This window comes from Phyllopteryx taeniolatus, chromosome 22, assembly GCF_024500385.1.
Source record: "Phyllopteryx taeniolatus isolate TA_2022b chromosome 22, UOR_Ptae_1.2, whole genome shotgun sequence".
Lineage (NCBI taxonomy): Eukaryota > Metazoa > Chordata > Actinopteri > Syngnathiformes > Syngnathidae > Phyllopteryx > Phyllopteryx taeniolatus.
In genome coordinates this window covers 6,707,018-6,730,645 of record NC_084523.1, presented here as the reverse complement: position 1 = coordinate 6,730,645, position 23,628 = coordinate 6,707,018, and the positions used below count along the sequence as shown (strand labels likewise).

General features: G+C 42.8%; 4 protein-coding genes across 30 annotated transcripts in view; 1 reads left to right on the top strand and 3 right to left on the bottom strand.

Moving 5' to 3' along the window:
• The window catches only part of cacna2d4a (calcium channel, voltage-dependent, alpha 2/delta subunit 4a), a 43,474-nt gene extending 35,706 nt beyond the window's left edge, over positions 1-7,768 (bottom strand). Inside the window, exons 1-18 of one of the 3 annotated variants that reach the window (XM_061762131.1) lie at positions 7,338-7,768; positions 7,205-7,221; positions 6,881-7,022; positions 6,145-6,226; positions 5,623-5,739; positions 5,479-5,538; positions 5,048-5,210; positions 4,857-4,988; positions 4,514-4,574; positions 3,656-3,806; positions 3,497-3,571; positions 2,383-2,472; positions 2,181-2,294; positions 2,004-2,082; positions 1,170-1,303; positions 386-463; positions 226-306; positions 53-127 (exon numbers count right to left, since the gene is read on the bottom strand). In XM_061762131.1, coding sequence (XP_061618115.1) covers positions 53-127; positions 226-306; positions 386-463; positions 1,170-1,303; positions 2,004-2,082; positions 2,181-2,294; positions 2,383-2,472; positions 3,497-3,571; positions 3,656-3,806; positions 4,514-4,574; positions 4,857-4,988; positions 5,048-5,210; positions 5,479-5,538; positions 5,623-5,739; positions 6,145-6,226; positions 6,881-7,022; positions 7,205-7,221; positions 7,338-7,378 — 1,692 coding nt within the window. In that variant the 5' untranslated portion in view covers positions 7,379-7,768. Of the gene's footprint in view, positions 1-52; positions 128-225; positions 307-385; positions 464-1,169; positions 1,304-2,003; positions 2,083-2,180; positions 2,295-2,382; positions 2,473-3,496; positions 3,572-3,655; positions 3,807-4,513; positions 4,575-4,856; positions 4,989-5,047; positions 5,211-5,478; positions 5,539-5,622; positions 5,740-6,144; positions 6,227-6,880; positions 7,023-7,204; positions 7,254-7,337 lie in introns of all 3 variants that reach the window. The other 2 variants (XM_061762129.1, XM_061762130.1) reach the window with 2 other exon arrangements.
• A 1,013-nt stretch (positions 7,769-8,781) lies between these two features.
• On the top strand, positions 8,782-12,642 carry napepld (N-acyl phosphatidylethanolamine phospholipase D). 4 transcript variants are annotated; one of them, XM_061762139.1, is made up of 11 exons: positions 8,801-8,919; positions 9,412-9,577; positions 9,870-9,945; positions 10,028-10,147; positions 10,226-10,366; positions 10,442-10,666; positions 10,813-10,916; positions 11,379-11,544; positions 11,615-11,763; positions 11,830-11,944; positions 12,142-12,642. In XM_061762139.1, exons 1-11 carry the CDS (start codon positions 8,853-8,855, stop codon positions 12,271-12,273), a joined length of 1,461 nt encoding a protein of 486 aa, XP_061618123.1. In that variant the 5' UTR covers positions 8,801-8,852; the 3' UTR covers positions 12,274-12,642. The 4 variants fall into 4 exon arrangements, with proteins under 4 accessions (XP_061618127.1, XP_061618123.1, XP_061618124.1 ...); XM_061762140.1 differs by having other exon boundaries at positions 8,815-8,919; positions 9,412-9,533; XM_061762143.1 differs by lacking the exon at positions 9,412-9,577 and having other exon boundaries at positions 8,782-8,919.
• Positions 12,643-12,745: 103 nt separating this feature from the next.
• LOC133471950 (proline-rich protein 5-like) lies at positions 12,746-18,389 on the bottom strand. 6 transcript variants are annotated; one of them, XM_061762146.1, is made up of 10 exons: positions 18,230-18,389; positions 17,564-17,649; positions 16,447-16,620; positions 16,041-16,121; positions 15,714-15,820; positions 15,299-15,390; positions 14,747-14,887; positions 14,036-14,180; positions 13,302-13,532; positions 12,746-13,241 (listed from the first exon to the last, which is right to left on the bottom strand). In XM_061762146.1, exons 2-10 carry the CDS (start codon positions 17,587-17,589, stop codon positions 13,012-13,014), a joined length of 1,227 nt encoding a protein of 408 aa, XP_061618130.1. In that variant the 5' UTR covers positions 17,590-17,649; positions 18,230-18,389; the 3' UTR covers positions 12,746-13,011. The 6 variants fall into 6 exon arrangements, with proteins under 6 accessions (XP_061618130.1, XP_061618131.1, XP_061618129.1 ...); XM_061762147.1 differs by having other exon boundaries at positions 16,447-16,608; XM_061762145.1 differs by having other exon boundaries at positions 16,447-16,630; positions 17,565-17,649.
• Positions 18,390-19,378: 989 nt separating this feature from the next.
• Positions 19,379-23,628, bottom strand: part of wnk1b (WNK lysine deficient protein kinase 1b) — a 53,401-nt gene continuing 49,151 nt past the window's right edge. For 15 of the 17 annotated variants that reach the window (XM_061762113.1, XM_061762115.1, XM_061762119.1 and 12 more), the window contains 4 exons: positions 23,487-23,528; positions 22,926-23,083; positions 22,764-22,820; positions 19,379-22,619 (listed from right to left, as the gene is read on the bottom strand). In XM_061762113.1, the coding sequence (XP_061618097.1) occupies positions 22,215-22,619; positions 22,764-22,820; positions 22,926-23,083; positions 23,487-23,528 (662 nt within the window). In that variant the 3' untranslated portion in view covers positions 19,379-22,214. The remainder of the gene's footprint in view (positions 22,620-22,763; positions 22,821-22,925; positions 23,084-23,486; positions 23,529-23,628) is intronic. The other 2 variants (XM_061762116.1, XM_061762118.1) reach the window with 1 other exon arrangement.

Sequence of the window (23,628 nt, the reverse complement as noted above, 5' to 3'; positions counted from 1 at the left end):
TTCATAAAAGATTGCAATTACTGAATCAATTATTGTGTAACTCATTGTTTACCAGAGGACGGAGGTCAGGATGAGACAAGATGTAGCCATTGTTTGTGATGAGATAAGCATAACCGTGGACACCCAGCTAGAGCGATACAAATCAAACAAATGGGGGGGGGGGGGGGGGGGGAAATGCAATTGTTGAAATAAGAAGAAAGAAGGAGCAAATTGGGATGGTTTAACCTTGTATCTCGGCGCTAATCTCATTAGTTCTTTCAGGGCGACGTCAGTTCCGACAACTCCCAGCAAAATTCCATGAGACAACTACAAGACATAAAAAAAAGTCACATTCACGCTTTGTTGTGTTTAATAATGGTATTAAAATTGCAATAGTCAACCTCACCGTCTCTTTTTTCTTGCTGAACACAGGCATTGCAACTGACGTCATCAGAAGCAAACTCTGGGCTTGACTGTTGAACAGCTGTGAAAGTTAAAAAGATGATCTAGCCACCTAAATTAACAACAGATACTTACTCAGAGAGGCTCAAAATCCCCAGAGTTGACCAAAAAAAATTAATAATAATGCATCTGACAGCAGTGTCATATTTTGTTTTTGCTACTAAAATGTGATCAGGAAAGACACTAAAAACGAACTAGGTTACGGGTGGGTGCTCCAAACCAAAAGCTATATGCTAAGCTAAAGGACATATTTCACACTTAAAAAAAAACTATATTGAAACATTGTTTGATTACCTCTTTAGTGGTGGGTAACTGGGGGTGAAAAGAAAACCACCAATGTGGTAAAATGGCATTAAAGTAGTAAGTTTTCTTTCTAAGCCAGTCATTAGTTGACTAACTGAGATGCTATTATTTTTTTATATTTGTGAATTCATTTTAAAAACATAATTACAATTAGTGATGTTAACTCTGATACTGTGTGAAATAAATTTAATTCTTCTCAGTCATGTTTTTATTGGGTTTTTAAGTGCTATTTTTAGCCCAATTTTGCAGGAGCCTCAATGAATCAGCTGTAGTCGTGACCCTTTTATTTAAATTCAATAGCGCTGTGCCTGATACAGTGTGTTACATACTGCTAGAAACTTTGAATCCATATTTTTCAAGTCATAACTGAATGTTCTCCACATGGTTGTAAGGTATGAATCCCTGCCAAAATGGCCGTAACGTACCAGGCTGTCCATGTAGGCCTCCGTCCATATAATGTCATGGTCGTGGTTGATGACCATGGGCCGACTGAGAACATGCAGGTATTCCATGACGTTTTCTTGGACGTCGGCCAGCGTCGAAATGTGTGTGTAATAACCTGCAACACACACACCCTCGCATTCAGATGGACTATTTTCATATCGATTGCGCTGTTTTGTTTTTGGCAACATGTTAGATGTGCACCATGTATTAATCAGACATCAGAACATTGTAATCCCCGAAAGGCAGAGCCGTTCTTGGCTTATTCTGCTGAAAGACAATGACGTCAATGGGATACCTGCGGTGATGTTGATAAGAGCTATTTTTTGAAGCGCTGACAGCGTCCAATGCTGGCACAATTGGGAGCTAAACCTAAATTCAGGGTTGCTGCTTTTTCGTATGCGGCAGAAGGGAGCGCATCTGTCCGCCCGTGTTGGCCCGGTCGTGTGTTTACAGTATAACTGTTCTGATAATCTGCGATTTAATCTGAGATTCTTTATGTATTGCCAGGAGGGAATAAAGTGATTATTATTTTCTGCTGCATAATCCCATGGCATTCAGAAGAAGGCAGCACTTGTTAAATGGCCTTCTTTCCTTCTTTCCCCCCCCCCAATCTCATAGTCTCAAAATTTCGAGAAGTCTTTATATGAGCATATTAATGAAGCCATTTGAACTTGAGTGAAAAGTCGAGTACAATTTTATTATTGGCCAACTCATGACTGCTTCTTGTCACACTACAACTTTTCACTCAAAATGAACAAATGTCAGAGTGGCCCTCATACAATTCACCTTTAAAATGATCAATTAATTTTCCTTACCCTTGTTATTACAGGCAATCCATTTGACATTTTCAGCGAATGTCATTTCACGTCCAATGAGATAAGTGAACACCCGAACCTGGATTGACAGGGAATTACAGTTAGATGCATGTAAACAGCAATTTGTTATATGATATGATGCATACTTTATTACTTGTGCTTGTACGTGCGTCATACCCGCCGTTCTGGCCAGTTGAACTCTTCAAAAACCTCCTGGAAGTCCTCCATGGCACCGTCTGTTATCAGCATGATGACCTGGTTGCACAGGCTGCCCTGGCCCAGCCCGGCAGCCTGATGACACACACACACACACGCACATTTTCATCCTGGATGCATGCAATGTAACAATCATTGTTTCCATTTTGTGTTCAACGCCGACCTCATTGAGGATCTGGAATGACTCCTTCATTGCATTCTTTACTTTGCCCTCTCCTTTGACGTGCATTTCGTCAATCAGGAGCTTGAAGTGCTGCACAGACAACGTCAATCACCATTGCATTGTGGGTAATGACAATTTGTAGGTGAACCAGTGACGAGAGACAGAAAGTGTGACTGACAGTTAGTGTGTGTTTGTGAAGTGGAAAAGGGCACAGGAGGGATTGGCATGGCTCCCTGGCACACTGACTAATTACAACACGGCCACTACAACACTACTACAGATAATCTGGATTAAACACACTGTAAAACCCCAAATACCAAAATACATGAGATTTCAAAAATAATGTTTATTAATGTGGTTATAGCTGCACTGTGTCAAACCAAAAGACATTTTCTACTGTGCCAGTTTTCTTAATGTTAGGGCACATAATTGGTAGTGAGCATTTAGCAAAATAATTTGATTACATTTTATTTCATACAGTATTAATTTCTGATTTTGCTTTTTTATTATCACAATTAACTACCATTGTATATTAAATCTGCTATATAACTAAAGTTGCCTTAAGGCCCCAAAATTATGATACTTTCATTTTCTATGACAGAATATTATATATAACACATATGTACTGTCTATATATTCATATTTACATTATAAAATGTTTTGTAGCGTCATTGTGTGTGAGTTGATGTGTAAGTATGTCAAGCAAAACAACATCTGCAAACCCGTGCTTTTAATAAGGAATCCAGCCAACCACGCGTAGGCCTGCCCGGGTCATGTGACATGCTTCAAATTGTCAGCAGCCCCTCGACTTCACCTGATCTCTTATGTTGTGTATAGTGGCAGTAGAAAGTAGGGCATGCATCCAGCATGTAACACACACGCACGCAGTCACTCACACATGGTCAGGCTTTGTGGAATAATAACAACAGCAGAGCAGATGAGCGGAACAAGAATGCGATGAGCTGTAGCGGTGTAGGACAAGCATAGCAAACAAGAGATGTAGGATCATGCCAGACAGGAGGTTATTCTAAGAGACAGGAAGTCATCACAAACAACAGTTTACCATTAATGGTAAGTAAATTAATGAGCTGTGTGTACTCTCCACCCTCCGTACCTCTCTGTTATCCAGATCGGCTTGGACTAAAATTCCCTTGAAGCACGGTTCCAAGTATCGAACGTAGTCACTATACTGGAGATGAAACATAGGAGTTCATTTAAAAAAAAAAGTCATTAAAATCCAAATCTGGTATTGCCGAGGTGCACAGTGCCTTACAGCTATGATGTTGACAAAGTCGTTCTCCCCCAGCGTGTCCAGTATTGTGTTGATGGTGTGTTTGGCTATGGTGAGTCTGAGCCCCTTCATGCTGCCGCTCACATCCACCACAATGACCACATCTTTAGGGGAGGTGGCTGCCTGGATGTACCTGACGAAGGAGCAGAAAGAGAAATATACTGGAGATATAAATATACTGGAGCATAAACAAGAGATGGGCAGACAAAGTTCATCCACTCATTTCCCCGCTTTATCTCTTTATTCCCATCCTCTTTAATTGCAAGTTCATAGACATAAATGAGATTTTCCCCCCTGGGGCAGCAGCTGCCACAGGCAACATTCCAGATCCATAATCTGTTTGTTGGACTTCCGACTTCCTGGAGGTTCTGCCCGAGGCACCAGACGGCGTTCCTGGAATTGACTTGAAATTCTCTTACGGATGGATCATGAACAGTGTTTCACCTCAATCAGATTCCCAACAACGGAACTACTGTATGTGCTCTACCTAAACCCCCATGCTCACTCAATATTGTCAAAATTGGTGTAAGATAACAGTGTATGTGTCCCGACCAACAAGGTGTAGCCCACTTGTGAAGGGACATTGTGAGTTCCTAGGAATGTCGTATAAGTCATCATTTGAAAATGTAAACACTTGCAGGTTTTTATAGAAATGGGAATCACTTTTGCTGATACAACTCTTGTTGCGCCCATTGTTCTCTTGTCCCTTTTGACTTAAAGTGTTGCATATTTATCAGTCTCCTACCTTGTTAAATCATTGCTGACAATTATTGTGATAAATTATTAACATGATCAGTGTCTTCACGTAGATGAATATAATCATATCATAGTTAGTCTCACCAGTTCCTGTTTCTGCAATCAAATGTGACGACCCCATTCTCATCCGGGATCCACTGGATCCCTGGAGACGGAAAAGACAGCAAAGCTGTCAGCAAACCCACGGAAACCTGCTGTTTTGGTCAGACAATGGTTGGCTGGATTGATGGATGGTTGAGTGGACAGAGTCAGTGAAAATGAAGGAGTGGTGGATGAGAAAGCACATGCCTCACAAATCCCCTGCTAATTACATTCGCACACACTGACTCATCACCAGGCATCCTACAATTGCTCGCTAAGAGTTCCATGTTTCCGCTTGGATTACGATGTGTCTGCGGCTAAATGCACAAAAGGTGTTGTGTGATACCCGGGTAGAGCCTGAAGAAGCCTGAGGAGCTGCCAAAGTACTGCCAGGTGAGGGTGGGATCCTTCTGGAAGTTGTCTATGAAGACATCATTGAGAGCCTCCGACATGTACGCGCCATTTAGGATGTCTGTATCTAGAACAACAAAAGACAGTGACACCTTGATTTATTTGCATATGTGTGGTTACGCATACCTCTGTTGTAGACATTCGTGGGCACTTGGATGTTACTCTGCTGCGTGTTGACCGGCAGTTTGCTGAAGTGTTCGTTTTTTTCCAGCGGGAATTCTCCTCCCAGAGGCCGTGGGTTGCCATCCACGTCCACCGTGTTGATCAGCATGGAGTTGTAGTATTCAAACTGGAAAAGGACACCAGCGTTGTGTGGGGAAGTGCACTCAACAGATATGTCATTAGGTAATAATGACATCTGATACGAATTCAATTGGCCGTGGACCTTGATTCACACATATATCTAGATCTGCAACAATATTGAATGAGCTGACAGTAATTAAAAAAAAATAAAAAATAATAAATTTATAAATAGTTCGGACATACAATGTGTCGGATTAATGTGTACAATTTGGTGGTGTCTTATGCAGGTGTATCGGTGTTATTAGTTTACATACCTCCAGCGTTTCATTGTACTCGTGGTAAAGATCAGCATCCTCGGCTGCTTCTGCTAATCTCTGCCATTGAAAAAAATGCTGACATTGTAATACATATGCACACATGCATATTTGACTGATGTACAGTATTTTATTTTTTAGTACCTTAACAGACTTCATCTTCCTTCCAAGCATCTTCTCCATCTCCTCTGCAAACTTCTTGACCAGCTCCTCCCCGTCCACCTCCTCAATCTTCAACACACCCTCCACATCCTTATATTTCTTTAAACACACATAGATCGTGGACAATAAGATGAGCGATAACAACGATGTGGATGATAAGATGAGTCGAGAGTGGGTGGCAGATGGTGAGCGCCAGGCCTGCTAGGGCTTCTACAAGGTGGCATGCACTGCACCAGCCTAATTACTAACACACACGGACCAAAACGTAAGCAAAGTGATGATTTTCTCGGTCTCTGGAGTAAATCAGTACAATACACACTGCACTAGAATGAACTTCAACCACAATAACAAACATATCGTTTCGAAAGAAGTTATTTATATATTCGTGTATAGTTATCACTCCTCTGCGGATGCTTCATATTGTGGCCTTGTGTGGTACATATGTAATATTCGGACTCATATTTTGAATTATTCAACGTGGAAGGAAGGAAGAAGTTGTCCTACTTTTTGAAGTAGTTGAGCTCCGGAGTATTTGGTGGAGAGGGACGCTATCTCTTTGCCGAAGGACTCAGCCCACTTCTGCACACTGAATACACCGTAAAACACACAAAGTACAATGTTCAAACAAGGTGTCACATACTGTGGCTGTACTTTTGCTTTTGTGGCTCTTTCCTTGGATCGAAATGTGGCGGAAGAGTGTAAGCCACAACATTAAAGGTTGTGGCCTCTCGTGTTTGAGGTCACGCTGCACCGACAGATTAAAAGAGATTACCGTTCAAGGTGACAGTCGACAGCCAACTCGCCGATTTAGTCGCTGCTCAGTCATGTTTCTTTTCTTTTCTTTTTTTTTTCTTTTTTTTTTTGAGGGGGCGTGTGTGGTAATTCTGACGAACAAATCCTCCGTGTGAGGACCAGACAGGATGCGACAGATGGTTGGCCAATGGGGAGTTGGCCCGCACGCTGCTAAGGTTTGTCACCGCTCGACCCACTGGCATCATTTTGGGATGATATGTTTCTTCCAAAATAAGATCATTCAAGCACATGGGGTCACGTGGATTCATCAGAAATGTGAGAATAAGTAGAGTAGTAGTAGCTCGGCCAATACGGAGTTGGGAGCAGATGTTAATTTTCACAATTTTAAGACCCTTTAAGACTTGAGATTGATGAAAACCATTAAAATGTCTCTTTAAAAAATTTTTTTTAAGTGAGCCCAAACTCATTGACCTGCAAGTGTACTCACATCTCTGGTGAGATCTTCATCTGGCCGTCGACCATTAGCCACAGCGAACTGCATAGGATAATCCACGGGAGCATCGTCAGCCTCGCTCGCCGTGGCCCATTTCTGCGCCGCTGTCCGGCATCGCCAGTGTTTGCGTCCATCTCTGAGGATTTCCAGTCAGATTACAAATGTTTGTTTGAGGTCAGCATTATTATAGAGCTCTCCACATCCTGCTAACTAACAGACACAGACAACTCCCTTGGCAAATTAGAAGCAAAGATGACAATTCAAAACTTCCCCTCACAAATATATTTGCTGAAAAAAACACAAAAGTTGCCAACTTGCCTTCTTTAAGAAGTCCTCTACAAGACAGTCCGGATCCAAAACATTAGTTCTGTGCAAGTCCGGAGAGCCAGCAGAGGCATGATGTGACGTTCAAGAACAGAAAATAATCCATTGTGAGAGAAAGATCCCAAACCTGCTCAAGAGATGCAATAGAGCCATCCATGACATCATCATAAAGAAAAAATAATATCCCAGAATACACTTGGTGAGGTCGCATCTCCACACGAGCAGTCACAACACTCCATCCACCTAAACCTCCATCTCCATGTCATGCTCTTCCCATCACTACAGCACCCCGCTCATCCAAGGAAGACTATACTTTGTGCTGAGTTTTTTAACCCCACATCCTGATGGATCTAAAAATCACTGAGTAGAGAGATGACAACAGTCTGGGATGGAGTGATGGATGGGTGGGCTGTTGGGACTTACTCTCTCTCTCTCTTTCTTGCTCTCCGACCAGTTTATACTATCAACACCATAATCCAGGCATGATTAAACCCCTCCTCCCTCCATCTATGCCTCTTTTTCCTCTCCCTAGCTCACGCTAATACTACCTCTCATTTCTTTTTCTTCAAACTACTGTTTCCCTCCGTCCCTCACTTCCATATCATTCCATGACTGTTGCTATTTGACTATTTGAAATTAAAACAAATGGGGGAGATGATGGCATTTCACATTGTATGGCATTTGTGGACCATGGAGTCTACACTAGTACATAGGTTTTAGTAGTGTGCCATCATGTGCTTTGTGAAGGTTTGACTGATGCAAACCTAGAATTTAAACAAACAGGGACGTCTAGTGACTTGATCCAGTACTGCAGTTTGAATCTGCATTCATCCAAACGCAATCCCTGATTTTAGTGTCATAAACTGATCTACTGACCTTAATAAGATAAATCAAGAGTTTAACCATCTAGAAATCTCTTAATTACGGGTATTTTGTCTTTTACGAATGAACCTGCTGGCACGTTTGAATCACCGGAGTTCACCTCAGACCAGTTTTTTCTTGGTAAATTAAATCTGACTGGTTAGTTTTTCTATGAAAACAATTCAATCCAAACAAACTAAAATGAACTTGCACCTAAATTGCAAAATGAATGCATTTTGTAATTGAGTTGTTAGTATCTGTGCACACATCTGCTCACGTATACAACGCAGCACACCAAGCAGAAAGTGCAGAGGGGTTGGATTAATACATTTAAGAGACTGTGCAGGCACACACACACATACACACTCGCACTGAAATATACACACCAGCAGTGTGGAACAGCTGTGGAGTATTCTTCCTCCTCCATTGACCCAAATCGCTCATCGTGCAGATGAACTCTTCCTTCTGCTATCAAGAAGAAAAAAAAAGAAACATTTTAGCAATAATATTAATAACCACCTCCCACAAAAAAAAATATCCCCCCCCCTCAAGATACAGTAGTTTAAATTCATGATTTATATTGTTTAAACAATGTAATAAAATTATAGTGTTATATATTTATGTATTTATATATCTTTACATGTATTGATGGCTATTGCTTTCCTATAAATATTCAAATAATATTTATTTTTTTAATGAATGAATTTGCTGATTGACAGACCGTGGTCATGTGACCTCGTGACGTCGGCGGGTTGGCGTCACTGATCCGGTCCACCGACCAATGCATTTGACTTTCCGTCTCCACTCGACTCAAACCAAGACTATATCGTTGAGCGACATCTTTGACGGTATTTCCTCTCCTTTATCGCTTAAAGACTTTTGCAGTTTGGTCTGTAAACGCTCAATAAGCTGTACACTTAGCTTTAAGATTGTAGTCGCACGGTTGTTTGGCTAACATGTTTGCTCGCTAGCTGTTGCGTTCAATGTTCAGGTAAGTTGTACGACACTTGTGTTTTCTGTCGTGATATATTGAAAGGAATGCTGCTTGAGCGCATTACTCAACGGGATAGTGTGATAAGCCTTGTGCTAATTCCTTTTGGTTTTGAACGTTACCTTTGGTAATGTCACACGCGAGTAAATTTCTATTGATAAACTTCACCTTAACACGATAGTGGTTGCACAGAAACGGCAAGAGCATGTTATTGAGACTATTTCTAAACTCAAATAGATTTGTTCATTGAGAAGTGTGTCTACTCTGCCGATTTGTTTTTGTTGTTGCCACTTTGGGCCAGAATGGCAGCCTGCACTACACACACATTTGTTTTGGTTCTCAACCACAGGCCTCCATTGTTGTCGCAGCGTCTGTGAGAGACGCACAAATATACACTGGCTCGTGAACGCATCGGCAGTAAAGAGGATGCCCCTCATCAAAATGAATGGACCATCCCTCCTCTCAGTCAATGTTGGAAAACACTTAAGACACCTTTTCGCCCAATTGTCCTTGAAGTAAAACATTTCCGAAGAGTGGCATGCACTTCCTGCTTTCCGAAGGCCTTTTAACATCCTGCTTAGCTTTCACTTTTGCAAGGCTGGATTAATTTGTATACACTGCACTTGAACCTCACGATGACACCACCACACTATATCTGGCATGCAAACTACTTATCAACAATACGCTGCTGTTTCTCAACCTTTTTGTCTGCAATTTCACTGGTGGAAAATTAAACTACTGCAGTACTTTGAATTTATATATTTTTTTTTAATGAATATCTTAAAAGTGAGTTTGTGTCCATGCCAGATGTGGAGGTGAGCCCATGGAAAAGCCGTCATCTTCAGACAGAGGAGCCCCGGAGGAGCGAGAAGGCTTCGTGGAGGTAGGACCAAATGAACCACCGTGTATCAAGTGTGAGGATGCTGTTCTCCAAAATGGATGCCGTTGTTTATTTACGTTGGCAGGATGGTGTCGGGCTGAGAGGGGCCGAGGGCGGAGAGGCGGGCCCTCATCTTGAAGCCCCAAGGAGGAGCAGCTCGTCCCGTTCCTCCCGCAAAAGCTTCCGGCTGGACTACCGCCTGGAGGTCATCAATTGTAAACAGTATTGTTAAAGAATGAACAGTGAGTGCAAGAATCCTAAAATGAATTATTGTTCATGACAGGAAGAAGTCACAAAGTCCTGTCAAGATAGACATGGCCGCTTTACTAACCCATGGTCCACGTGGCGATTCCCCACCTACTCCACGCTGCTACGCTTCTTTTTGCTGGACAAGAACCACAGCAATGTCCCGACTAGTAAAGAGGTATTGCATCACTGGTCAGCACTTCCTGGTGGGGAAAAGCTCCTTCCTTATGTGACAGCTTATGCCTCCTTCCAGGCCCTCGATAATGAGCTGCCAGTCGTGGAGCCGTACTTTGTCCACAACCCGGACCTCTCCCCCTCCGGTCCGGGTCTGAGGGTCACCTGGCTCGGGCACGCCTCGGTCCTGGTGGAAATAGACGGGTTGAACATTCTGACGGATCCCATTTTCAGCCAGAGGGCGTCACCGGTTCAGTTCATGGGACCCAAACGATACAGAGGCCCCCCTTGTAGTGTGCAACAGGTATGCACATTTTAAAGACAATTGTACACCGAGCAATGCTGCTAAATGCAACTCTAGTGGACCATTGTGAAAAAATTACAAGGCATACTTCTGTGACTAGCGTATCATATCTCTGTGCTTCTTTTAAACTGGTCTTGGTTCTGCAGTTGCCCCGGATTGATGCTGTGGTCATCAGTCATTCCCACTACGATCACCTTGATGCTGGAACAGTGGCCAGCCTCAATATGCGCTTCGGAGCGGAGTTACGTTGGTAGGTGCGCCATGCTGGGATGGTGTCTTTTTTCAAATATCCTTACATTAATCTTTTTGATTTTCATTTAACTATATAACTATTCGACTTAATATAATTTGTGCATTTGTACCTGTCTGTATTAAACGTTAATTTTGCTCTCTGTGCCTGCCTTTAAAAAAAATCCAAACAAACAAAAACAAAGCAAAGTGTTCATGCCCATGGGGCTGAGACTCTAGGGTTGTCTCTTGTTGGACAGTTTTTCAGCTCCAAAAGCCCAAGTACATTTTTTAACTTAAAAGAACCCTTTGACACAATTTTTGACAGAGAAAAAGTTGTCAGAGTTTTGATTAAGGTGTTAAACGCAGAGGACGGGACCCTGATTTCATCTGGCCCAGCTGGCCTGAGCTCATCATTTCCCAACATCTTTGGTACCGTCAATTTGTATGATGCTGAATGACTAAATGTAGCCGGGTCCCGCAGGTTCGCGCCCCTCGGCTTGATGGACTGGCTGGCCAAGGCGGGCTGCGAGAACGTGATGGAGTTGGACTGGTGGGAGGAGAACTGCGTCCCGACTCACGACGACGTCACGTTCGTGTGCACGCCTTCTCAGCACTGGAGCAAACGCAGCGCGGTGGATGCCAACAGGGTGCTTTGCCCATCTTTTATCACACGTCTTTTAACTTAACATTGTCATCAACATGTTCTCCATTTTGTAGTCATTATGGGCCAGCTGGGCTGTTTTAGGTCCAGACCACCGCTTCTTCTTCGCCGGCGACACCGGTTACTGCTCGGTCTTCAGGGAGATAGGGCGACGTTTCGGACCCTTTGACCTAGCAGCCATCCCCATCGGAGCATACCTGCCGAGGTAATCGCCTCTCTATTCACGCCTCCCGAATGTTCTGACTTGTTAAATACGCTTGCGTCTTTGCAGGGACGTGATGAAAGGCCAGCATGTGGACCCAGAGGAGGCGGTTCAGATTCACATGGACCTTCAGGCTAAACACTCGTTGGCTATCCACTGGGGAACCTTTGCTTTGGCCTATGAGGTAATCTAAAATGTTGGTTTCAGTGTTATAGAGGTGAAGCACCATTATGGTCCCCTCACACAAGCCAAACAAAAGGGCCTTTGTTATTTAAGCTGTTGGACTATTTGTGCACTCAATGAGAAAAGTGGAGAAGAACTCATAGACGTGGTGCCAAGCTTCAAGCCAAACCTGTTTTGAAGCCACTTGTGTCTACACAGCACTACCTGGAGCCGCCACGTCGTCTCCAGGAAGCTCTGGAGCAGAACGGCCTGAAACCGGACTCCTTCTTCACACTGCAGCACGGAGAGTCTCGCCTCCTGATGTCTTGTAACAGAGATGTCTTTCCCTGATCCCTGACCGGCGTTTAGTGACGGAAAAGCAAAAGCATCTCGCTGTATGTTTTTAAAAAAAATAAATAAAATAAATAAAAAACCTCTCCTGTTTTTGTGGCCTGAACATGTCATGACATACAATGAAAGGTCAACTTTAAAGCTGATGGCAGTAAAAGCTGAGCTGGCTTCAGCTTCACACAAATGTTTTTCATCATTTCTGCTTTTCTAATTCTTTCAGGCATCTCAGAATACAATGACATGCACAATGGTGTGGCATTACTATTTCCAGTTTTACCGCGATGTGATTGTACTTAGATCTGAATGTAATTTGCATGCTTTTTAGTAAACAATGTAGTGGTGTATGTACAATAAATTGCTTTAACTCTCTCTGGTTTCTATCACTTGTCTGATTGAAGAACTATGCAGGTAGAGAGGTGGCCACTATGTGGCAGTGTCGTGCAGCTTTTGAACTGAAAGAAAAATCCCCACATTGAAATAAATACTGATTACTTTAATTACACTAAAGACACCAAGTCTCGTCCTCTAATAATTGACATTTTACATGACCCTCAACCAGCAACTAATCCAAAATGCAAGTTGATTTTGGGCTACTTACAAATTTTATGAAATTAGTATGACTCACCTGTTCCAGTGAGTTTTGTCCATGATTCAGAAAATAATTACTAAAAAAAGTGGCTACCACTAGTTGATTCCTCTTCCTAAATAAGCTAATAAGGTGTCCTTATCAGTCACCTGTCAGGCCACATTTTGTCTGCTGCAAGTTGCACCTCCAGAATGAGCTTCTGAGAAGTCCAGAAAGATGCTGTCAGGCTCCGAGTCCAGAGATTCGGGGACGCGGTCCACGCTGATGTCCGGACTGGATGACAGGCTGTGATCGGAGCTGGTGTCCTGGGCCAGAACTCTGGAGGAGACGGGGGAGTCAGACACCAGAGACCTCAGGACCTCTGGGTTCTGACTTGTAGTACCTATGTGGAGGACAGGATTAGCATGTTTAACCATTATTGCAGATGTCAGCGTCATCCTACCTGAGTGGTCGCTGCTGGACTCTGCCACAGAGGCGCTCTCCTCCATGCAAGAAGTCATCTCCGACACAGAGTGGCGCCTGATACCTACGCCTCCTCCGACAGATGAATCCACATCGTACTCCACCACAGGGCTCAGCACGGGAACATTGTAGCTCTTAGAACGTACCACTGGGTTCTTGACCGCGGGGGCATTGCCCCATTTGGACAGCCCGGAGCGTTGTAGACGCTTCTCTGGCGAGGACAGGGAAATAGAATTAAGGAGCCGGAAGAGTGAATTCAGAGATTTGTTTCTAAATACGTGATACATTTTTGAAGAAAACTGCTGAAAATGTGAAAAAACTGAGACCTATTTTGTACTTAATTTTGGAGATCTGCCGTTAAACTGTGTTCTACCATTTCAAGGAAAAACGTCTCACTTGACAGCCAGCGTGTGGGCCGGGGCTTCGGGCCGGTGTGCCCGCTTTAGAGCGCCTCGTTGTTGGCTGTGAGTGCGTGCACGTTGCCGTGAGAAAGCCAGAGGCAACTGACAATTAACAGTTGAGCAGGCAGTGGTTTCAGCACATTCAGCGGACAAGCCAATAGCGTCTTGAGTGCAGAGACGGCTTAATTTTTTACAATTTGGAAGCCTCATTTTATACACTTGGCAGGTTTGTTAACAACATGCTTCTCTGTGGTAAGTCAACTTTTGAGGACATGTATTTTCACTTGACAGGGACATTATATCAACAGCACACCTAACAGACGGGAGGAACAGTGCTGATTGGACGAACCATCTTGAGAATATAACCCGTGGGTCCCGAGGTAAGGAGAGACCACCTTCTGGATGAGACACTCCAGGCGCAAGTAGTCGTCTGTGACACCTTTGGACTCGTGGACGCCCTGCATCCAACACACACAAAATGTCAACAGTCATTTGTGTATTTTTTACCAGACCAATAACTGCATATACTTTTTAAATTTTAATTCTTTCTCGTGTTGTAATAGCTCCCAGGCGGCACACTGACACAGAGCTCGCCTTCACAAGTGGTGAAGGTCGAATTGGTGGGCGTCAAAGCCACATGAGAACAGCAAACCACATGAACGACCCTACAGTCATAAAGTGGCGTCACGCTGTCTCAACAAGGGGGAATAACGCGCAGATGAAAGAATCAATAAATCTGTTCGGCTGCCATTGGTCTTCTCTGCACGCAAATGTGGGGAAACAAATGCACTTTGTGAGCAGTTTCTCACTTTTAGTAAAACGAACCTCCACTTTTCCCACGTAACTACAAGTACTGTTAATGTACATTTCTACACATAAAAATGTACTGTTTGCTCAGGCTGACTCGGAGGTCATGGGAAGACGGCCGCATTCACACTGAGATGACTTCCTGTGAGACCGCTCTTATGGCACAGATTGTGTTTGTGTAGTGTGTGTGTGTGTGTGTGTGTGTGTGTGTGTTGACCTGAAGTATGAGCAGCATCTGTATGATGGAGGGCGGCACTCTGGCCCGGGGCCGCGACAGAGCTTCCTCCAGCTTCAGGTTGAGGGTGATGATATTCCGGAAGTGGAGCAGAGCCAGCTGACGCACTGAAGGCTCCTTTCCCTAACAAAACACACGTACAGAGGATATAAAAAGTCTACACACCCCTGTTCAAATGCCAGGTTTTTGTGATAGAAGAACATGAGACCAAGAGAAATTAATTTCAAACTTTTTCTACAATTACTGTGACCTATAGCCTGTACAACAAAAAATATATATATTTTCAAGAGGCAACATAAAAATAAACAACTGAGATAATGTGTTTGCACACTATCTTATAACTGGGTTGTGGCGGTGTTCAAAATTAACCAATCACATTCAAAATCATGCTAAATGGGAGCAATCCAGCATACATTTAAACATGATATAGCACCAAATACGATACCTGAGGTACCAGAAAATTGACTGTACGAGTTTGACTCTCGAGTGAAAACATAAAGAAAACGTGCTTGTGCAGTGGTTGTGTTGTCCGACCTGCACAGGGCAGAAGATGGCTTGGACCATCGACAGAACATCGCAAAAGAAAAAGTCCCAGGTGTCAGCCAGAGAGTCCAACAACTTCTGACCTGTCACAACAAACAAAACGTCAATGTCAGTGAAGGCATCACTTCCTGTGCATGTTTAATACGCTTCAAAGAAATGTCACACGTTTGCCACAACAATGGCAACTGTACAAGGGATGAAAAGATCTCACAGCTCAAGTGTTAACTTGACATCAGGGAGTTTAGTCAATTATTACTTTTTCCCCATTGCGCTGAGATAAAACTCTCCGCATTCCTCTGTGATTGTAATGCTAGGCAATAAAGCAAGTTAATCGAAAACTTTAGTCAATTACTGACTTAAGATGTTAAGTCTGGTGTAGGAATGAATGTAGCTGGGTATGCTTTACCTTCATAAAAGCGAATCTTGTCTCGCAGTATGACCATGCCTTTGGTGAGCAGCTGTTTCTGAAGGTACTCTGTGAAGAAGGAGCCGAGTTCTGTCTTTAGCAGATGCCTGCAAAAGTGTATGGACACACAATAATTTCACTTGTGTGTGTGCAGTTGAGTAATCAGTGCTGAACATGCTGTACTCTTTGAACAGCAGCAGGTTCAGGAAACGACAAGCTCAAAAGCCGCAGCAACGACTAAGTGCTCCTCACTGACGACACTGTTACAGTGTGAAACTGTATACACAAAAGGAGGTAAAAAATAAAATTAAAATAAAATCAGCACACCTGACGCCTTCGTTCAGAGTGAAGAGCTCATTTTCTCCCAAATCCTTCCTCTGGAACACGGAGATGACTGCGTTGTGGATGCTAAGAAAACAAAAACGACAATCAATAAGCTTTTGTGTGGTCTTAAAATTGTGTTGCGAAATTAGCCTTGCACAGCTTGAGTCGTACATTGCTGGATTGATAATAAAAGAGTACAGCAGAAAAGATTTATATGCATGGAGTGATGAGGAAAAGAGCCAGAGGGAAGGAGGAGAGGAGGAATAATGTGATGCCTAGATTTGGGTTCCTTTTCATCTCATATACAATGGCAGCACACAAAACAGCTTTTTCCTTGCGATGCGCTCCAGGCAAGCAAGGCAGCGTATGAAAAGAGATCAAGTTAAAGAGGCAGAGCGCCACTTCCGACCTGTTCCAGGTGGCGTTGGCCCCTGCTCTTCTCTGTTGGGTCCCTTTGTCCCTGCTGCCCTCGTCCACCAGCGCCACCTTCTCTGCGCCTCCTCCAGATGGAGTCTTGGCTTGCGAGAGGTCGGTCAAGCTGGAGGACGAGCCGCTGCCCAGCTTCAACCTGCTGTGGAGACTCCTCGAAATCCAGAAAGGAGGAAAGAGACAAGAGGATGATATTTACAACTGCATACTGGAATGGTGCTCAATAAAAAGGCTGTTTGATTTATCTAAAAGTCTTCTAAATTTGACACACCAAGGAGAAGAGTGTTGTTAACAACCAAATTCGCCAAATTCGAATGATTAAAAAAAAAAAAAGTTTTAGCCACACCGCCCAAAAAACAGTTTAACGCTATATCTCCATTATGGACTCCTACATATTTTTCACATGCTTTCAGCAATTATCTTCAAACATGTATAATGTAGAAGATGGAAGAAGTGGAGAGTGTGCTGGTTTGGCCCCCTCTCTGCCTCGCCACTTTCCCTTTAACAGTCAGTCGCGGTCGGCGGGCATGCGAGCTTTTGTATCGACCTGACAAAGGAAGTCTTTGAGGTTCAAGTGCAGCCAAGATGGAGGGAAGAAATTCAAAGTGACAAAAATCTCCTCTTTTAGTCTCTCGGTCTGTGTAGTGAAGCGAACTGTGTTGGATAACAACACAGTACTGGATTGGTCATCACTCTACTGACGGCAATACTATATTTGTCGCGAAAGCGCAACCTTCAAGCTGGAATGCCTTTGAGTTGAGGGAATTTGTTTGGTCTAATTAGTAAACAAAGGAGGATGAGGACAAACCGAGGTCTCCAGTGAAGCATGTGGTCCTACTAGAGTTGAGCGTGAGAATTTCATTTGTTTATCTCGAAACAATTACCTACCGTACTACTATTGTTAAGATAAACCAGGCGAGGCAATTTCTGTTGAAATTTCATATGACTGCTGAAATAATGGATCGATGAAATATCTTCAAATGCTGTTCCATAGCTGGGAATGGAAAGTGACTGGAGTGAGGTTCCCCAGACTGGTGAAGTTAGCACTTCTACATCTCTGCATCAATGAGATGAGGATAGATCACCATAGTTCTCACCTCCTCAACGAGCCCTCACGTTCCATGTATCTCAGTATCTCGCTATCTCAGTGATGAGAAAACCACCGGGCGTGACCAGTCAGCATCTGAACACACAAATACAAATTATGTGAGCTAACCGCTAACACTGTGCTAATTAGTAGGAAAATGGCAAAGAGAGACATTTGAACCCTACCGACCACTCACACACAGATAGACTATGGTCACTTCATTAGGTACATCTGAACAAACTAATGAGGTCAAGATGTAATTCATATATATATATATATATATATATATATATATATATATATATATATATATAGTTACTTCTCACAGAGATGACTCACAAAGTGATTGCGATGTACGTGGTTAAAATGGTAAAATAATATCACAGTAATAAACGCATTACCAGCTTCAGATTCTAAAACCCACTTACATGATCAAGCAAACGGAGTACATTTTGGAAGCAGTTTTGTCCACTCTAATGACAAAAAATAAAAATAAGAAATAAGAATAAAATCAAATACAGTAAAAATAAAAAAACGTGGCGAACTATTGTGCTAATACATTGACTTCAGCTAGCATAACAACTACATAAATTGAATTAGATGGAATTTCACGAAATATAGAACATTATTTCACTATCTTATTGTACGTTTTGTACCTTTTAAACAAGCCACTTACTTTTCCAGAAGTCTTCGTTTCACATTTGTTGCTTTTTAATCCGCAAATCACGTGTAATTGGTGAAAAGTGGCAGGGATTATGGAGAGGAGGCTCCTTCCATCAAAAGTACGGCAGTCAACGTGAGCGCGTGCGTGAGACGGGAGGGTGAGCGTGCGCGTGTCCGCGAGAGGAAGCCGGAAGAGAAGGTGGTTGCCGTGGAAACGTTTCATGGGCGAGTTCAGCACATTTTGGGGGGAGTGGTTAGTTCAAAGGTGCCTGTAAAAGTGAGTGAAAATAGGGAAAAGAAGTCAACTACTCGACATAAATGCAACGTATATGAGTAAAATACAGACATATGTGATAAGTGACTCCCTATTAGTAGCAAAGTCTACCGGTCAAGGCTACGTTTAGTGTCAAATGTGCACAGAACCTGAAAACAGCCGCACCCGTACGGTTTCAGCGGTTTCCCTCATTACATGGCCTTTATGTGCTTAAGTAGGTGTAAAAGAGCGTAGCTGAACACAAACACAGCAAATGTACACAAACAAAATGCCACTTGACAACATGCGGGTGACTTCCAGTTGCAGGGGTGTCCACTTCATGCCTCCCCCCCATCAAGTTGCATAATCTTCCCTCCAACCTGCCACAAATGTGTCAAATTATGTCAGGAAACTGTTTTTATGAGTCTTCTAATGTAGTATATTGCTCTAAATGTTCCGATAACCTGGCTGGGTTAATAACTGATATAATAAGAGACAAGACACATGAAAAAAAATCTTATTCCACAACTAAACCGGTGTAATGTCTCATTCAGCTCGAGTCTGCAATGTAAGGCTTTGTGAAAAATATTTTTAGTTAACTAAGGTCATACATAACCACAGACACGTTTATATAAGCATTGAATTTCTCTATTTTAATGGTCAGTATAACCCACAGAGTAGGGCAATTTAATTGAGCTTTTTCGAGTGTTGAATATACACAGAATAGTTTAATCACGGTGCAATTTAACCAACATCAACGAATGAATCACTGCGTTTTGCTGCCGTCGTGTGGACAAGAAAAGTATAACACACATAACGATAATTTAGACCAGTGTTTTCCAAACTTTGAGACAATATATTTTGACACACAGTTGGAGAAGAAAAAAACATAAATACCAGTCACTGTCATCCATTTCAACAACTTTTATTTATTAAGTCTTTACAAATAAAGTAACAAATGTCATTGTATCTGTTTTAATATGAAGCTTTAACACTCTCTACTTATTGCAAAACATACCGTTAAAGGCTGCTGATGACTCCCCATAACTTTATTTTATTTTTCACATCCAACCACTTTTTTTTTTTTTTGTCAAATAGAGAGAAAAGAAACCACTGAGTTAGGTAGGTGCTGCTACACACAATAAAACAGCAGATAAAACAAGTGAGGATTATTTTTTTTTTAAAAAAAAGCAAACATGAGAACATCAAAAAATTGAAATATGTGCTCGATACTGGACATGGCAGAGCTGGAGAAAGGAAATGACCACTTCTATGGTTAAATAAAAAAATAATAATAATAAAAAAAAGTGAGTCCTGCGATGGCACACCAACAGCATCTTCCTCTAAATATGGGCTAAGAGTAAATGCTACTCCTGTGATAAAGACTGTGATTCACCCCACTTTTAATGCAAGAACATTCACAATAACAACCAGCCTTTCACAGTTAAAGTCCTCCAGTGGAACTTCACAGTTAAGTCCACCTGTTGCTATTGAACACTGCAGCTTGGGTGGAGAAAACCTTTAGCGTTGAATGTACCCAAAGAAGTTTAGAATTACATTGTAATTGACTAAAGCAGGGGTGGGGCAGCTCTTTCTTTTCTTTTGCATTTATGAGAGTATAGGATCAAAATGGTTGTGCCTGTATGTGGCCCGTATGTGGCCCTACATCAGTGGATGTAAAAAGTCTACACACGCCTGTTCAAATGTCTGTTTTTTCTTTTTTTTTTTTTTTGGGCACAAAAAAAAGAGAGACCAAGATAATCAATATTAAAAAAATAACCATTTCCATCATTAATGTGACATAACCTTTTTTCTTTTTTAAAAAAAGTCTTTTTGTGAGAGAAAATAAAAAATAATGTGGTTGCACAGGGCTGTGGAAGGAATTATGAACATCTTAAAATAGTAAACAGGTTTAGCATAAAAAACAGAGATAAATCGGAAAAAAAATGTTAAGAAAAGCCTCATAGAACATCGGAAATTTATTTGGGGTGAACCAGACACACTTTAAATGATGGCAGGTGTGAGCTGTTTCGTATTTAAAATAAGTCTGCATGTGCTTGGTTGTAAGAGACATATTTCTGTTTATTTTTACTACACCTCTCGAAAAGGTTACATATTAAAAAAATAAATAAAGAGTTATACACCCGTGTGGAGTTTGCATGGTCTCCCTGTGCCAGCGTGGGTTTTCTCCGGGTATTCCGGTTTCCTCCCACATCCCAAAAACATGCATGGTAGGTTAATTGACAACTCTAAATTGCCCGTAGGTGAGAATGTGAGTGCGAATGGTTGTTGGTTTGTATGTGCCCTGCGATTGGCTGGCAACCAGTTCAGGGTGTACCCCGCCTCCTGCCCGATGATAGCTGGGATAGGCTCCGGGACGCCCGCGACCCTAGTGAGGAGAAGCGGCTCAGAAAATGGATGGATGGATGGACATGTTATAGGTCACATTAATGGTGGAAAAGGTTTCAATTTTTTTTTTTTTTTTTTACTTTGGTCTCATTTTTCTTACATCACAAAACCTGGTATTTGAATACAGGTGTGGAGACTTTTTACAGCACTGTAAAAAGGGCAAATACAAAAAGGGCAAATTAAAGGAATTAATCAAAAAGGGGGCATCGCGACTTTTATTATTCACAGCTTGGTAGTCAAAATGCTGCGTTCATTCATTTGTAATTTGTCGTTTGAGGCTTCTCAGCTAAAGGCAACATTACACTCAACTCAAGTGGACATTTTTGAACACGTGGGACTGACAAATGGACGAAGTCACAAAACACAACGAAACACAAACATGGCTTTCTTCTAATAATACAATCCTCCCTAAACTCGGACAAAATGACGGCACTCTCGTGTGGTCCTCGTGCGCTCTCCAGTGTTTGTACGGGAGGAGGGAGTCCTCGGTGGGTCAAGCAAGGCACTAGAAAGCGAATTAAAACTTGTTGCTTTGTACATTCACATTTATCTAACAGGGCAAGAGGAGAGAGTTTAAAGTGTCGTATTTAAGTACTGTGGAAGGAAAAAAAAAAAAGTAGCTAGCATTCCATATTTGAATTGGAGGTCAAATGGTGGCTGAATTGTGATTGGTTAAGGCATTTTTTGTTGTTGTTGTTGAGAAAAATGGAGCGCAGTAGTGAAAGGATGCGCTCCCAAATTCTTATGACTCCTAAAAACAATAATAATCACAGTGTTGTTTTTACACATCACACGAAAATGTGTGCGTATAACAGGTCCGGCCATGCCAGATTTTTGTGTGTTTTTTTTTTTTTTTAAATAGAATAACCATTAATCATGACATTCATGAAGAGAAATATTTATCTCAAAAAAAGCCAACGACGAGGTGTGTGTGCGCGCAACACAAAATAAAACCAAATGGAATCAAGACAAAAAAGATGTATAAACTATAGAAGATGTTGTTCTGAAGGTCACTTCACTTTGTTGTCTGCCTTTTTCAATGTTTCTTGTGTTATTGCTTTGACGCAGAAGGGGGGCTACCAATTGTATTCAAAGATTGCCAATTTGCATCCTAGTGAATGCTAAAAGAGTACCTCCTCTATTTTATACACACATTGCACATGTTAGCTAGAAGAGCTACAAGCAAAGACTGAGCAAAATGGTGGTGCTCTTCAGTGTTGTTGTGCTCTCCCATGTTTCACCCAAGATCAAACCTCTTTGGCAAACTTCCTCTTCTTCAACCCCTCAACCATGGAGTCCAGTCAGGCCGCTGTTCCAACGAGCCCTCAGCTAACCCCTACGTGGTCCTCGTGTTGGGTCCTCCCGGGTTGCTGACCGACTTGTGCATGAACGTGTGCAGGGGTCCCTGACCCGGGATCTGGCCGCCCATCGAGGCGGCGTAAGGGCTAAGCGGCTGAGAGGTGCTGACCAGCAAGGGCCCCGTGTGCGCTGTCGAGAGCCCGTGAGCGGGCCCGGACCACTGCGCGGTGTAGGCCGGGGCGGGCACGTACGGGATGAAGTGCGGCGGTGGTGGGTGAGGGTGGGGCGGCGCAGGGGAGGTAGAGGGCTGGCACAGCGAGCCCTTGCGGGAGGCCAGAGAGGTAGTCGGGTTGGAGGGCAGGTGGGTGGAAGCGGCCATGCTGCTCGGGCACAGCTGGCTCGGGGCGGAGAACTTCCTGCCCAGACTGGCGGACTGGATCACCTAAAGACGACGAGATCATGAAGAACAACGTTTATTGATCAAAACAGCAGCCTATTTAGGCAGTAAACTAGACGGGCCTGAATTCATTTCTGCAATTTGCTGCAGGGCTTGAATGTGACTTGTGGCGTGTATTTTGGGCATTACCTCATAGCTGTGTCCTTGTGCTGGTGCCTGTTGCAGCTGTTTGGTGCTCTTCTTACCCTTGGAATTAAAAAAAAAAAAAAAAAAAACTCGCTTAGTTCACTTAAATGCTTAATAACACATTTTTATGCTTTGTTGGAGAGCCAAATAAAGAAAAAAAAAGACCTGTGAGAGGTCTCTGGCCCAGTTGTCCACCAGTTTATGGAGGTCATCGGTGAACGTTCCTTTGCGCTGGTGAGAGGCCGACATGTTGAGACCCTGGGAGCCCCCCTGGCTCTGCCACAGGGAGCCGGAACCGCTCACTGCGTTGGTGCTGTTGGTCCCTGTGACAAGATACAAGAGAGTGAGACGTCCCAATGGCACCTCATGGCAAATAAAAATGACTTATTAGTGCATTTGTTTCGATTACGAGCACATTAAGACACATTTGGAGATCACTTTACATGATATTAAAAATGCAGCATCGACAACAGTAGCAGCAGGGAACTCTGGGTAATGTATTTGTAATGGTAAAAGCGGGGAAGAGAAGGCCATATGGAAGTGCTCAGGTGGTTAAACTGCAGGTACATGCATATTGTTATGTCAATTCAAGTACTTCAGCCTTTTGTCAAATTAACCACCAGTAGCGATGGCGACTTTAAACACGCTGAAATAACTGAAATGAAAGCGAGTGCGTAGAAGGATGGAAAGAAGAAGGGAGGAGCAAAAAAGAATTGAGATAGTTACTACAGAGCTGGTTGCAGGGGCAGACTTTTTTCACCATCTTCCCTGCACGGCACCCAGAAGGCAAGAATGCGAGGATTGGGAGAGAGAGGACAGTTAAAACCCAGCAACGCATCCAGATAGAAAGTTCTCTTCCAATTAAAAG

What these genes read in the sequence shown, in the direction of transcription:
- napepld (XM_061762139.1), top strand. Translation starts at nt 8,853, where the DNA reads ATGCATTTGACTTTCCGTCTCCACTCGACTCAAACCAAGACTATATCG. An exon ending in TTCGGAGCGGAGTTACGTTG is followed by an intron (nt 10,917 to 11,378) that starts GTAGGTGCGCCA and finishes CGGGTCCCGCAG; the next exon opens with GTTCGCGCCCCTCGGCTTGA. An exon ending in GCGCGGTGGATGCCAACAGG is followed by an intron (nt 11,545 to 11,614) that starts GTGCTTTGCCCA and finishes TCCATTTTGTAG; the next exon opens with TCATTATGGGCCAGCTGGGC.
- LOC133471950 (XM_061762145.1), bottom strand. Translation starts at nt 17,589, where the DNA reads ATGGAACGTGAGGGCTCGTTGAGGA. An exon ending in AGATGCTGCTCATACTTCAG is followed by an intron (nt 14,181 to 14,746) that starts GTCAACACACAC and finishes TGTTGGATGCAG; the next exon opens with GGCGTCCACGAGTCCAAAGG. An exon ending in CTGTTCCTCCCGTCTGTTAG is followed by an intron (nt 13,533 to 14,035) that starts GTGTGCTGTTGA and finishes TGTCCTCGCCAG; the next exon opens with AGAAGCGTCTACAACGCTCC.